Raw genomic sequence first — 15,742 nt, 5'->3', positions numbered from 1 at the left:
TTTCAATTTCATTTAAGCATTATGTTGCTGTTCCTTTCAAACAAAACACTTGTCTGTTCCGACAGTGATAACTACTATACACAGTGACTGCTGTTGAGGTTCAAGAGCTGTGTAAAGACTCAAGTTTTATATAAAGAGACTGAAATGACTGCATTTTTAACTCCAACTGAGATGCATGCATAGTGACAAAAAGGTATACACAGGTTTATTTAAGGCATCTTCTACAAAAATATAATTTATGCAAAGGTTAAAATTAAATTCATCAAATGCAACTTGACTCTCATTCAACAAGCTTATTTTGCATTCTGCAGAGCACCTTGGGCTTGATAAAACATGCACAGCCTAATCCCATATCTTCAGTGATTGTCGCCATAACTCACTACAGGGAGAATGAGCCTTGTGGATAGGATAGCCTACTTTTGAATTGGCTTTTCCTCGCCTCTGAAAAAGACAATCTTGAATGTAGCCCGAAAAAAGAAAAGAGCACAAAGCAAACACATTCTTATTCGACCCACAATAGCACAATGCAGGAAAAAGGGGGAAAAGGGGGAAAAGGGAGCCTGAAGGTCCCATTGTGTCCACTCTCCACAGGGCAGCTGTACATAAAGCTGACACAGTAACACATAGCGGAAAGATTGTTTAAGGGGAAAGAGGACGTGCTGACTGAAGGACACAGGACATTTATTGATATGGCCAAGTCCTTGAGTGCAGCAGTATACGTCCTTCATTGACGCTGCCTTATTGCTTGGACATTAATCACTATTGTCATGAAGAACAGGAAATAAGTGCACTAGTTTCCCCAAAAGCATTTATCCTCCCTCATTTCAACCAGCCTCGTCAAATACGTTGTGTGTATGTGTGTCTGTGCGCGTGTATTTTGCGCTGCAAGTTGCTAGGCGAGATGAAATGATTCGCAGTGAGGGGCTGTGAGTCATTCTAAATGATTAAAATGCTACTGTGACCAGCTTGGAGTATATTGGCTGAAAGGCCGAGTGAAGTCAACTGTACACACCAAGTAATGAAGTGATGACTGATTGCCTTGATTAACATAAGTTATACAAATAAACAGTTTAATTACAATTGATGTCAAATTACTATAATTACCCTTTAAACAAAGCATCGTTCTCATAATGTTGGGCTCGTAATAACTGAAAAAGTCAGTTTGAATATGAATGCCAACGTCTCGAGACAGCATGACCTCCCTAGTTATGTTTGCTAATCGCTCAGTTCAGTTGCAGCTCCTGGAAATGGTACGCCAAGTATTGATTCTCTTCTCATTTAATTATAATACTATAATGTAACTGTACATCCACCCTGCTGGGGATCAGTCTTCGTTAAAAAAAAGGATAACCTGTTGATTTATGATTCACTAGTAACGCAATTGAAATACATTTCAGTGTGCATGTGGCATCCTGGTGTGGGTGACTTTCACAGTATTTTACTGATAAATAGCAATGTGCAACAAAGGCAGAGAGAAAAGGAAGACTGAATCCAGATGTATCCAGTGCGGGGTATAAAAAAAATGTTTCTGCTCTGCAAATATGTTATGAGGATGAAAACATCTCCAACTTATTTGTTAGACTTCAAGGATATACACTTCTGATTAAAAAAAAAAACACTGAATGTAACCATAACTTTTTTTTGTTTACAAGGAAACGCTACAGGAGCAGCACAGACTCTAACCTCCAACTCATCATTTGCAGGTAGCAATTCATATGAATAGATGCACAGTTTCTATTCATTTGATTTATTCGGGCTTAAGGTGACTCTTTGGGGTCCGAGCAACATTATATCTAGTAGGGGAATAAGAGCAAATATATCCTTTTTCTTTTTTAAACCGAAAAACATGACCAAATATTTTGAAACGACTGTTCTCACAGCCCAAGGTCCGGCATGAAATATGTTTTGAGAAAGTGATTGAATGAATCATAAATGATTAAACTAATACAAGGTTGAAAATGTTTACTCACACTTGCCCTGGCTACACCAGGGAAATTATAACCAATTTTTCAAACAGCATTTCCCATCAATGAGGACATTCTGCAACAGTAACTCTGAACCCGAAAGAAATAATTTACACTCTACTTCAAGAAATCCTTTTAAACTTTAAATTATTCTGCTAAGGTTTGTGAAAGTTAGTCTCATGTTTTATGTCCACCTTCTCTGACCTAAAAAAAAATACTGTTGTTTCTCAGCTTTAGGGTACTAGGAGTGTCATTCGACACAACCCGTTTTGTTAAGTGTTGTATCATGAACAACACTGGTTTTGTGTTATCAGTCACCACAATTATGGAGGAAAAGGTGGAATATTTTAAATGTAGCTTATTTTACAGCAAATTAAATATGTTTTCCACAGCCGATTTGTGTGGCAAAAGCCTGCTGGGTTACTTCTCCTATACCACAGTGGTTACTGCTTAACCACAATTATACAATATGAGCACCACATTAAGTCCAAACTGTTCTTAATAATATAATTGCATTTATAAATGTGCAAACAAAATTAAAAGCAATAACCAACGATAATGATCTGCACCAGTAAAAAGTGATTAGAGTTGCAGTGTGCCCCTTTGGACCGTTTAGTAGGTGGCACAGGCAGCTGGTGGAGAGACAACAGATAACCGTGAGCTGAGCCCGTCCACGATCCAGGCTGAGCATATGTTACTGGGGCTATTTTAAAACTGCAGAAAGTTACTTTTGAGATGTTCTGTCAGTACTGTACATATTGAACCAATTATCGAGAAAAGCTAGAGGAGGACCTTGATGATAATGATGCCGTTGCCAACATCAGTGACGTCCAGACAGCTGGCATCCTGCTGGCACAGCAGTACATCAGGACCTCATTAATAATCTTAATAACATGCTTGGTCACAAATATATAATTTGCTTTGGACAGTGATGGTGTTATTTGAAAAGGACATTCATAATATACAGTACTCACAAGCGAAAAAGGCCATTTTGTCTGTCAAAAAGCAGTAATTGTTTATTTAAATACCACAAACCTAGAGCATTAAGGTTCTATACTCTATGTTACCAATTATTCCACAGCTGTATCACAAAGGCGTTATGTCTTCATCCATTTGTGAACAACTGTATTCACATAACATGCTATAATTTCCTCATTACTTAAGTGATGAAATCAGGAGATCTTTCATATTTAATTACAAGCTATGCTTCTCATAACGAATGCTAAGCAGAATGTCTACCAAACTAAATGTAAAACAACCATAACTGCATTTTCACCAAATCACAACTCCTGATATTTCTGACATATTTTTCCATTTATTTTAGGGAACTCGTGACATTTTAGTGAAAAACACCCTAAGACGTTTGTGTTACTGATAAGACGTGAAAGACTGCTTTTTTAAACAGGGTTGAAAATGACGTGTGTTGTACAATTCGGAAAGATTTCATTGACAGCTATGTCTTTAAATCCAGTATGCATTGTATTAGGGAAGAAAATAATCCCCCTCCGTTTCAAATCTTTTATTTTCATGATAACTTAAGCACCACTTATGCAATGCGGTCTATGATGTAAACTCTAAATTTATATTATAAAGATTTAGGTCACCCAGCCTAGACGGTAGATGAATACGGTTACGTGACAGTGTACAAGTAGTTAAATTGGATTTATCCTCCACCACCTCCGAGCTGGTCTGCCCATCAGCCTGTGTAGCCTGCTGCAAGTCAGAGGTCTGGTGAGACATGCCGTATGAGAAACTCAGATGTGTTAGGGGCCTATAAGGCTACAAGTCAATAAAGCTGCAAACTCAGGACGTGGAAGCAGGGAACGGGGGGATTTGGGGGCAGATGGGGGGTGACTCAGAGAGAAACCATTCTCCTGTGTTACATCACTGCAACTTCACTATGGGGGGGAATTGATGCCACATAATCGAGACATCCAATATGCGTGGTATGTTAGAAGTATCTGCAGTTGCTACAATGTTAAAATGCTATTTAACATATATCCAATTAAATTACAAATGTTGTGATAATAAAACCAGACTGTTAAACTATTACCGGCCTGTATTAGAGGCGTGTGGTGCAGTGGGTTGAGCGTTGGTGTTCAGATCAGGGGGTCACAGGTTCAAACCCCACTGCAGTCAGCATGTCAATGTGTCCCTGGGCAAGACACTTCACCCCAAATTGCTTCTGTGGGGATTGCCCACAGTATTGAGTATGTAAGTCGCTTTGGATAAAAGCGTCTAACAAGTGACATGTAATGTAATGTATTAGTTAATAGGATATAAGCTTGTATATTGGTTGACAAGTAAACACTTGCGGTGCAAAAATGCCCAACATGCGTGTAGTTATATTACATATTATGTCATCTAGAGAGCAATGACAAGATTATCTTTGAAGTGTAAAAGGTCTTGTTCTGTATTTTTTTGGGTTGAAACAAATAGAAATATACTGATCATTAACAGATATCTTAGGTTTACATTCAGATGTCTACAATATGAAAAATCAAGTAGGCATTATTATAAAATGTATTCTATTCCAATACATACAATTGGGACTTTAGATTACCAGTCAAAAATGATATGAAGACGTATTAGACCATACAGTCACAGAGGCATTATTCTGAGCTCTTGTTAAAGGCGTCTGTCTTCCATTGTCATTAGTCCCCATCTGACTGACTTTGGACTTCGTAAAGGTTTACATATTCTGATTTGTCTTTTTTTAACCTTTTAAAGCAGTATTGACGTCACAGTGTGCGTTTAATAACACAATATTGGCTCTTACACTTGGCCCTACACCAGTCATCAGTGTGAGGTTAACCATGGCATTATATTAATGTTTATCTTTGGGACACACTATTTGAAGGGGAAAATTGCCCTGTATTGCACCATCTTCTTTGACCTCCTGGAAATTGTAGGCTACATATTTTTCGACACTTTTTACACTATGTTGTACACCATTATCGATGTTGGCAGTGATGGTAACACCTGTGAAAATATGACCTTTTCTAAAAACCAGAGGGAGAGTCACACATTTGGATAGCTGGTGCCCACCAATTTTAAATTATGGCTATACACTACTAATACTTGTTAATGTTCAACCAACTCATCAATATGTTACAGTTCAATATCTGTAGCACTATATCTGATAGGTCGCAAATGTGAGTTTAACAACAATCCTGATATTGAGGCAGATATTCCGGGACTATCTGTGCTCCCGTGGCATTAATCGCCCCTCATACTTGCACATCCATCCACGAGCCAACAGCGCTAACTATCGCCCTCATCCTCGTTTCTACCTACGCACATGACAGCAAGCAGACACTTATGATTTTATCTCTATGTAAACCAAGACCACAACTACAGAAAGCCTATAATAACACTTGGGGACTCCTTGTAAATACCACAACAAAACTACAGGTTTAAGCAGATAGAGACATGTTGCTAATTCCACATGGTATAAAGTCATTCAATCACATGTGAACACTGGCAGGAATGTTATAAATTAGCTACATTTCCTGAGATGGTTTAATTATTGAGACACCATGTTGTGTGAATAAACAGTGTGTTGTGGCTAACATGTAAACCTCAGAGTCAAAGCGGAGTTGTTTAGCAGAACTGTGTTTAGCCTATAAGCAGAGGATAGTTTGCGCCATAGTCCAGCTGCCTAATCAATAACATGCACACAAATCACGGAGGCTAAACGACTCCGCCGTAACGTAACTCAGCTCGGCCTTATAACCGTACTGCCACTGAAAAATGCATTTAGTCGACAACCAAAAGTCGCGTTTACCCTTCATTATTACAGCAGACAAATTCAACACGGTGGACTCTCAGTAGTTAGGCTACATACATGAAAGCTAACCCGTGGTGCATGTACTTACCAGGATGACAGTCTTTGTGTTTGGGCAAGGTTAAAAGCATTAAGGATAAAATCCACCAGTAACTTGGTTCCCGTATTCTCCGCATGTTAGACTACTCATCGAGAGCAACAAGAAGGCAACGGGTGACAAAGTTTTTGAGTTTTTTCTGTTCTTCAAGAAAAGAAAAAAATCACACACACACAGCCAAAGCAGAAACGAAGTTGGCACAGCAGCCACGAAGGCAGAGCATCAAAGTAATTGTTAGCGCTTCGTCTGCAATCACTGCTTTCTTTAAAAAGACAAATTTATTCGCCTCCAGTTCGAGCAGATGCTGTTTTTAGCTTCGAGGAACACAACGGAAAGCACACTACGCCCGTGCATAAACAGTTCAAAATGTGTCGGACTCCACCGTGCCTGTAGCGGGATTACAGATAGCGACATTCCCGTAGTGTGGAGGGGTCAATCGGCGATCGATCGCTGTCTTAAACTACAGAAAAAAGTGGTCGAATAATATCGATTACACGTGATCATTATTAAGTGATTATCCGCGGCGTCAGCGTGACGAAGGGCAATGCACAATACGACGAAAAGTGGAGCTGGAAATGTCCCATTCTTCCATCCAGGAAGTGAACTAGCGGTCAGGCATGCATGGATATCTGGCTGCTGGTCCCATCCTACAGGACAGGCTGCGTGTGAGAGGGAGCCAGCGGGGCGGGGGCAGCGGAGGGAGGGGAGGCGGTTCTTGGATTTGCTGAATGCAAAATGAGTCAGAACGGACCCAGAGTCTGGTTTCTGTAGTGTCTATAGATAAGGAAGACTCCAGAAATCAGTGGCTCGTGTCAGATTGTGAAGTCACCAAAGTCCAGATCTGGATTGTGCTGGCTCTTTTAAATGTTGCATCAAACGTGTTGCATCAAACATGATGAAAAAACTGTCAATGCCATTTCAGAATCTGCAGGGGATTGAAGCCTGTTTCAAAAGGAGAAAAGAGAAAAATTGTCTCCCTGCTAAATCCACTGATTCCAACCCCCATCCAGTCATCACGTTGTTTTGTTGCTTCCTCCCAGGCCCCATTATTAAAACGACCCTCCTGTGGCCACTGTGATGTCCCTTTGCCTCCTGCTGGCAGAACTGTGAATGGAATACTTTAGCAGTAATCATCACCTGGAATATCATCGAGTATGAGTGTGTGCTGATTGGAGAATTATGCATCCACCGGTGACACTCCCTTAGGTAAATGTGTAGTCAGTGGTGTTCTTGCAGAACTATCCAGCTGGACATTTAATTTGAGGAATCTGATTAAATTTCTCATTTAATTACCCAGTTCTCTGCAGGGCCATTGAAGACAGTCACAAGGGCCCTTTGCTTTTAATGTGGGCCATCTGCTTCCTCTCCAAAAAGCCTACCTTGTCAAAGCCCTCACATCCTCATGGGCATCATTGCACGGTCCTCCAGACTGCACTACCTCCATACACACTGCAAAACATTTGCATGGTTGACAATGCTCCAGACCTGACTGTATTCTGACTGATCACATGCAATTAACCTTAACACTAGTTTCTGAATCCTTTTCACTTTTGTTTTCTGCCTTGGTCTGTCAGGTAACATGACAAGGCGGCCCTTTGGTTAATCATGCAGACTCCAAATAATGTTTCTGTGATACCCTTATGTGTAGAGATACAATAATATGTCACCAATATGAACATCACACATAATGCAATTCACCACATACAGTTATCATATTAGTTCTAATGTACCAATATAGTAGAGCATAAATCAGTCTTACAATGCTTTAATCCTATTTCATTTTGACATTATAACCATTATTTAAACTCGACTTGCTTGTTTTTAGTCGATGGACAGAGAATCTATCTGCAACTATGTGAAGATCAATTAATTGTTTACCCTTAGATGCACGAGTGACTGGACCCTACACTCTTCCATAAGTGGGTCAAAAAGGACCCGTATTAGAATAATATGTGTTTTAATGCAATTTTTGTCATTTTGGTTAAGAAAAATCACTTGCATAATATTTAGCATTATATTTTGGTTCACACTAGAAATATTTTATATTTAATTTTTTTTTACATTTTGAAAAAAAACGTTTTGAACATATTGATGCAAAGATCTTCGCTATTCTGAGACCCTCACAGTATTCCAGTCCCTTTTCAAAACTCATCTCTTCTCCTCTTGTCTACTCATAGCCCACCCCCCATCAATCCATGCCGGTTGATCAAGTTTGATAGCTGGAATATGAAATGATAAAAAAATGTAATTACAAAGATACTCTAAGAAAACCACCTCACCGGGTCAAAAAATACCCACTTATGCATCCAAGGGTTAAGTATTGTTCCACGTAAAATGCTAAACATCATGTGGTTCCAGCGGCTCAGTTGTGAGGATTTGCTGCTCTTATAGTACATTTAGTAACTTTGGGGTTTGGACTGTTTGGGAAAAAAATGAACAAGCAATTTAAAGATGTCACCTTACTGTTACCGCAAATTACTTTATGGCAGTAGAATTAGGCGTCCTCAAAAAAAGCGGACAAACAGCACTCAGTGTAAACTGAAGTAATAGACAGTCTTAATCTAAAAAGCCATGGTAGCATTTGTGGTCATAATTCAAGCAATAAGGCACAAGGCTCTGTGATGTGTCCAAACATTTCCCTGCAGCTGATTTGATATCACCCATGACAGGATCCAGGCTTGTAGCTTTAATAAAAAGGATGTAAGTGTTCCTCAATGTTTTATTTCCAATAAATTACATTAAAAAAACAATAAACCAGATGCGTGACATACTCTACATGACAAATTATCTTGAGAACATTAAAAATTCAAAGATCTTCATCAGATGAGTGTTTGCACTTGGAATCTCATTGTACGGCTGCATCTCAGCCCCTGTTGAAACTCAATTTACTGAACAGGGACACTTCATGAGCCTCCATGCATGCAGTGCGCTGTGGGTTGTATAAAATAAGGGAACATAAACATTATAAATACAGCAGTAAGTTGCATTCATTGCAACCAAAACAGGGAATCTAATAAATGCACTAGGTGATACTGTGTTCATTTGGTCTGAGTCATGCAGAGCCGCAGCTTTTCTCTCTCTGATAGTTGCCAATACATAAAAGCTATAACATTTGTAGGGAAAATGAGTCAAGACCATTATTTCTTTCTGTCTTAAAATCCTCATGCAGAGCTTCATGCCAAGACCCTAAAACACAACCAGTTCTCCGTAGTGTTTCTAGTAGTTTCATGAGACATTTGTAAAGTGTGCTGTGACATTTGACATTCTAATCTTTTATCACCCTTTGGGGGTTAAGACCCTGAGGGCATTCTAACACTTCCTCTGACAGTTAAATTGTGTTTCAGATTAAAAAAGAAAAGAAAAGCTGCAATATACATGATTTATGCGAGTTCAGCCATGACACCAGCATTGTCCCCAAGGGCATCTCCTTCCTCTTTGCCCTTAAGTGGTTTAAGAATCACACTTGTATTATTTTTTCAAACACATTTCACATGTTGACAGTTGCTACATAATGTACGACTCTGTGCATCAATTATGTAATGCAATTCAGGCTATGACCATATATAATTTATTTGATTCTCAATCTCTTACATAATTTAATCAAAAGCTATTTTTAACCATTATTACTCTATCCATTTAGTTTTATCCTTTGTTGGTCCGTCCTGTATTCTTCACATCAATGTGTCATGTTTCTGCAGTGAATCCACTCTGCCTTAATGCCTTAGGACAGTGACACAAGTGTCTGTCAGCCAGGTGCAGGACAAGCATTAAAGAGGGAGCACTCTGAAGGATGTTCAATAGCCTCCAGCAGGTCAATACCAGCTTTTGTTTTTCCTTTTTTTTTAGTTGCCCCGAAAAATGCCAGAGAAATAGAATGCACTCTGCGTACAAAATTATGATTTTCCTTAACAACGTTGTTCTGTATTTTCTTTTATGTTTAACAATTGATGAAAAATGTAGGTCAGGATATATTGGAATAAAATAACGCTTCTCCTTTTCTGAAGTTGTTTTTGAAGCCAACTCAAAGCAATAATAGGCTCAAGGTCTGAAAAGGCACTTTATGATGAATTCATATAGCCAAATTGATCAAATCTATGGCAACTCCTGGGTTTTGATTCAGAGATTAAGGGGACTATCCCTGCTTTTAGCTGATATACTGAAATCAAAAATATTTGGGATTGCTGCCATCCATTTTGTATGTGTTTTTGTTGGCGAACACTTGTTCCATTTCATTTCTTTATGGTATTACTGACGACCTAATCCATTACAAAAAGCATTACATCTCATTTTATTTGCCTAAGTTATGTTAGTGTGATGCATGGATTGATCTAAAAAAAAGTCTGCCTGCCTGTGTGATGCATTCATGTGCTGTGGGAAGTCGACTGCCAAAAAGGATTGCATTCAAGATTTATGCTGATAGAGGGTGGGAAGACAATCAGTGAGAAAATAGTAGACGTTGCAAAGTATTGTGAGTTTTGTCGCAGCCAAGTAAGTCTTGGATATTGAATGTGCTCATAATTTGACTCAGGGATTCAGGGTTTGAATTTGACTTCTGGAATTGTGCATCAAAACAAATGTTCCCCTGAGAACTGAAAGGTGTCAATAGCAATAATATTCAATCCAACACGATTCCGCTAGAGCAGATGGGAACCTCTGCAGTTCCTGGAAACAGGAGGAAACATCTCCTGAGGTGCAAATGCTAGACCTCATATTGATTATTGATGGTAATATATTTGTCATGTCTCCCCACGTGTAAAGACTTACTCTGGCAGTCAGTGTTAAAATAAATTACACAGAAATGCACATTGCCTGTACTGTGGGTGTCAACTGAAGCAATGCGATTCTAATTTTTTCATATAGTTTATTAATCATTATAAGATCATACAGTTGTTTCACATGTGCAAATGACTTCATTCATCAAAGTAATAGAGGGGCTCGATAGAGGCTTTGCCATGATGTAATATGTTGGTGCAGTTGACCTAATTTGGGAGGATGGAGAATCATTTTCTGTAATGCCGAGATAATGAGAGAAACATGGCATGTTTTGATTCGGGTGGTCAGTACTGGATAAACAACATTTTAGCAAAATAAAAAAGAGTTTGGCAGAGAGAAAAAAAGAGAGAAATTACTTGAACAATTTGAGGCGGTAGTAGTTACTATTTGAAACCAGTAGAGGGTGTCTGCAAAATTCATGTTGCCATTAATCACTGCAGTTCTTCAAACCACCTAGGACTGTCGGTGACGCTACCACAGAAAATAATAGATTAATTTGTCACAGTAGGGCAACGAATCCCAGCAAAGGACTTGGAGTGATGATTTAATAGCCAAGAAATCTAGAATATAGAGTTAGAGTGTCAACATGTTTAATATGGTGTATTGAAGCCGCTATAATTTACTTGATGTCAGTGTATAGAGGACAAGGCCGTGCATAGTGTGCGTTTGTGTAAATGTCTTCCCTGATGACCAATGGTAAGCACTTTGCTAAGAATGTGGACACTTCACTCTACGTGTGCAGTGTTACAAGGAGAAAGAAATAGAGAGAGGCCGCCTCCGCATTGACAGGTAAAAAATAAGAAAAACATGATATTAAGTTTCCATTGTGATTTAAAACATCAAGCAGCGAGACACCAATTTACTTTTGTTTTTGTGTGTTCTCCAAACATAGCAACTGTTGTTTTGCAAATATCAACTGCAGTCTTTTTTTTTCTTCAGTCAAGGAAAAAAAATCATCGCAGAATATTCTGTAAAAAGCATAGTGAAACATCAATGAAAGTTATTTTTTTATTTAACAGGAAAAGCAAAGCTCAGAGATATATTTCCATTTCACTTCCAAAAACATGTGCTAATTTGCATGTCATAGAGAATTGTTGAAAGGTATAAAGAAATGTGCATATATGCATATATCATATCTTGATCTTCGGTTGAATTAATTCCAATGCTAACCAGAGTGGATACAAAATGGCTATATAGGATAATGAAATACAGAGGAAAATATACTCCAATATTTTCTTGTTATATGATGTCATTTCTCACTGATTGTAAGTGATGGCTCCTGCATCTTGGTCCTCCACTACAGTCAACCCAGCTTTGTGTCTCATCATTAGGCCATGTTTCACTTGCTTTGGGATCCCTGATGTTTCAAAAATAGATTTGAGTTAGCTCATTGTTAAATAAGAGGATGCTTTTATGTCCTTGCTTTGATTGAAAAGAGCAATGACAATCCTCAAATTCCCCTCATGTCCAAAGTCGTTAAAATTAAGATACCTCTGACTACCTTCAATAATTCAGAAGTTGCTTCATTCATCTCCCTCCTGGCTCTAGCTGGCGTCTTTTAGGCACAGAGTTACTCCAGGAGCTGGCAGATGTTAGGACACATGGCCGCACAAAAGAAGCTGTCACAGTAATGCATCCCGATAAAGGAAATCAACTTGTCAGCACCACGGCAGAGAGCTGCATCCCCTGTGTCTTATACCACATCCATAACATGATTTGAGCATGATATCCCACATTAGTGTTTCAGCTCATGGATCTGCTTAAGTCTTTTGTGTTAGTTAACAACTGTGCACATTAAGTGTGACGCTCCTCAGAGCTTTCTCGTTTTACTTGAGTTCCTCTACAGCCTCCCACAAACATCAGGTATCCCAGGGTCTTCTTGCCACAACTAATCATTTAAATGAGTCTCTGCTCTCTTGCATAATTACCAATATAAAATACCAAACGCAAGCTTGACTGTATTCCACATAGACAATTTATTCCATGACTTAACCTGCTGAGGTGGGGTGTGTTGCAGAATTGTATTATACTAAACAAGGACAGATTTTTAACCTTTCAAGAAGGCATAGCAGTGAAACATTTAATTTATCTTAATGTTCTGCTTGCTTGCAATGCTAAATCAGTACTCTTTTAAGATTATGAGAAGTTGCTTTTCCCATGCTGCATGAAATAAATATTTTCTGATTAATTGGGAACTTCAAAAACATCTCTGGTCCAATCGAACAGGGCAACACCAGGTGAGGGACAAACATTTGTAGTAAGTAGGTACATACTCTGTTACATGTTCTTCCCAGAAAATAAGCCATGGAGCTTTATAATGAAGAACACTTTTAAAGTATATATCTTTTCCTATAAGTGATAAGGAATTGAGACCCCACAAAAAACACATAAAGGTTAGTCTATACCATACATGTCTGTTTCTTTACATAAAGACACAGCAACACAATTAGAGACATCTCACCCAGGAGACACTACAAAGGTTGCAGAATTTGAAGCCAATTACAGAGTAACAGATGAAAGTGCTATAACATTAATAATATCTGTAAAAGTATGTGACTGTATGCACAGCTGATAATGAGATGTAATTTATGCGTAGATGAGAGATGAATATTTTACTAAGGCAAGAATCAGATAAAAAAAGCCTGGTACACTGTTAAAAGCTCCCAGCTATTTTTAATTGAGCAAAGTTTCGATCTAACACAGGTCTTTGTCAGGCATTGTCAAATATGTTTCGGTGTTCTTACCCTACAACCTGTTTATGAATGTTTAACCAGCCTGCATTTTATGTGTGAAAAATCAAATCACTATCCAGAGTCTGAAGGCATCTTAAGGGAGGACCTAAAGCAATAGCAGCCAAATAGTGCTTCTGGGCAGGTGCCTGGAGTTCCATTTGAGGAATGCAATTATCAAAATTGAAGTTATGCAGATGAACAAAAGCATTGCTTCTGGGAAATGTACAACTATATCCTCTATTCTTGTCATGCACAGTTAGAAAAAGAAAAATAGCGGAGTGTATTTGGTAGAAACTGTACTGTGTGGAACAGCCGTTACTTGTTTCTTATGTGTCCATAGTGTTATTGACCCAACAGTTTAAAGAAAATAAAAATGGATTCCAGGAAGAAGCAATGCTTTGCAGTGCTGAGCAATAAAAACAGCCAAGCTGCAAGGTCATACTGCTCACCACACTTAGTCTGAATTAGGTTTCTTTACTTTTGTAATGGTACAATCTATCTTTTATCCCACTGTTGTTTTAAATGAAAGTAAACTGTTAAATGTCTGAACACCAAATAGCTTCTTTACTGTCTGTATTTATTTTCATTTGCGCATTCAACCCACAGGTAGGACATACACTCTATCCAGTTTCAATACCTTGGTTGGTGATTGGCTAATGGTTACACAACCCAAAAAATCATTATGAAATCATAAAGTGGCCAAAATCTGATCAGTTCATTTTCAGACAGGTTTTTATATAAATGGATCAGGACAAAAAGTGAGCGAATATTTTTTCCTGAAACGTTCAGAATCTCTTTACACAGAGGGGACACATGTTTATGTATAAAAGACATTTCGCATAATAGGTGACCTTTAATAAATCATCTTTATAATGGACATATCAACAAAATCCAGCTCCTCTTGAATCACTTCGTATCCACCTTCTTAAACTCGAACATACAGACGAGAAGTGCAAATGTCTTTTATTTATATTTTGTATAGATATTGCAATATTATTATTATTGTGAATTATTTCCGCTACCATAATCATGTAGGGAAAATCTGACATGCTGACAGCCCTAATTTGCATGTTTACAAAAAATGTACCCATGCTGTTGCCGTGTTAATATTGCCTTTATATACCCTGTAATGATATAAACAAGGTACACAGATATATCAGATTGACAACATGTGGAACAAGATCAGAAACAGATGAAAGCTCTGCAGCTAAGCTTGTTGAGTTGAACCATTAAATGTCTATTTGCCCTGCTAGTGAATACATGTTTTTCTTTGTGGAATAGCTATGCATGGCCCTGGGTTTATACAGTATATCTTTTCTTGTTTTTCATATTATTCTTCCTAAGCATGATCATGTTAGGCCATCTTTATCTTCTCTCAGTTCAATATGCCACCTGGAGTAAAGTCATCCTGCAGGCATTTTACTGCACACAGGTGAAGGATAACTTGATAACACCATGCACTCAAGTGAGATTACAGACTATTGTGGCATTCCTATATATAGGAGATGTGATATCACATGGAGATGGAAGGACAAAAATCAATTTTAACATCAATGTACCCTTGCAGTCCTCCTTTATGTGCATTGAAAGGTTATGTACTGTTGTATCTCTGTAATGCTCTGGTTATAATAATGAACTTGAATTGAAATATTTCTGTGTGACCTATATGCAATCTATACTTTACTGTCCTCTATGCAAGATTGGTGGGATTTATTATTTTAGTAGTAAGTTGGATATGTGTTAAATATAAAAACAAATATTACATTTAATCATAAAGCTTATTTGACCATAAACTGATATCCTTCCAGTGCTATGCATAAAGCAAAAATCCAGACACCTTAATTTGTTTGTTTTGCAATGAGACGAGCTCCATTCAGGCTCCCCACCTGAATCATTGCCGTATTGATGCATGCTGAAGATCATTTTCTGAGCTACTCGTCTGTGGAGTGGCTCCCATCCAGCACATGCTTTGTTTTAGGTCCCAGAGAAAAAGATGGATCCAAATCCAAGAGCAGACAAATAGGAGCGTTCACTACCTGGATGCCAGGATTCTGCCTCGAATCAGATTAAACTACATTACCGAATGCACAGAGCAGCCTGAAAATAAATCAAGCTTTATTGTGTGGAGGAGATAGAAACATGTCCCGAGGGAGAACATCCAGCTGAAAACACATGCATTTTAAATTAAAGGAAGTACACTAAAAGTGCTGCAGTTTTCAACAGCCACAAATGAATCATGTGTCTCTAAATGATGTTGTCCAGGTGTCTTGCATTTGTAAACCTAAAAATCCTGAAGTCTGAATATATTTGTGATAAGAAAGACTGACAAACACATTTCATCTAGTTTTTAGGTCACTTTCATAGCAGAAAAAATGCATTGAATTTCTTC

At 38.3% G+C, this 15,742-nt stretch overlaps 1 protein-coding gene across 1 annotated transcript in view; it reads right to left on the bottom strand.

The window, feature by feature from the left end:
• The window catches only part of ca16b (carbonic anhydrase XVI b), a 95,498-nt gene extending 89,003 nt beyond the window's left edge, over positions 1-6,495 (bottom strand). Inside the window, exon 1 of the mRNA XM_034138920.1 lies at positions 5,843-6,495. Within this exon, the coding sequence (XP_033994811.1) occupies positions 5,843-5,927 (85 nt within the window). The 5' untranslated portion in view covers positions 5,928-6,495. The remainder of the gene's footprint in view (positions 1-5,842) is intronic.
• Positions 6,496-15,742: the final 9,247 nt, after the last annotated feature.

The sequence above is a fragment of the Trematomus bernacchii genome, unplaced genomic scaffold (genome assembly GCF_902827165.1).
Source record: "Trematomus bernacchii unplaced genomic scaffold, fTreBer1.1, whole genome shotgun sequence".
NCBI lineage: Eukaryota > Metazoa > Chordata > Actinopteri > Perciformes > Nototheniidae > Trematomus > Trematomus bernacchii.
Note: the sequence above shows the minus strand (reverse complement) of the source record. Positions and strands in the feature narration are given on the sequence as shown.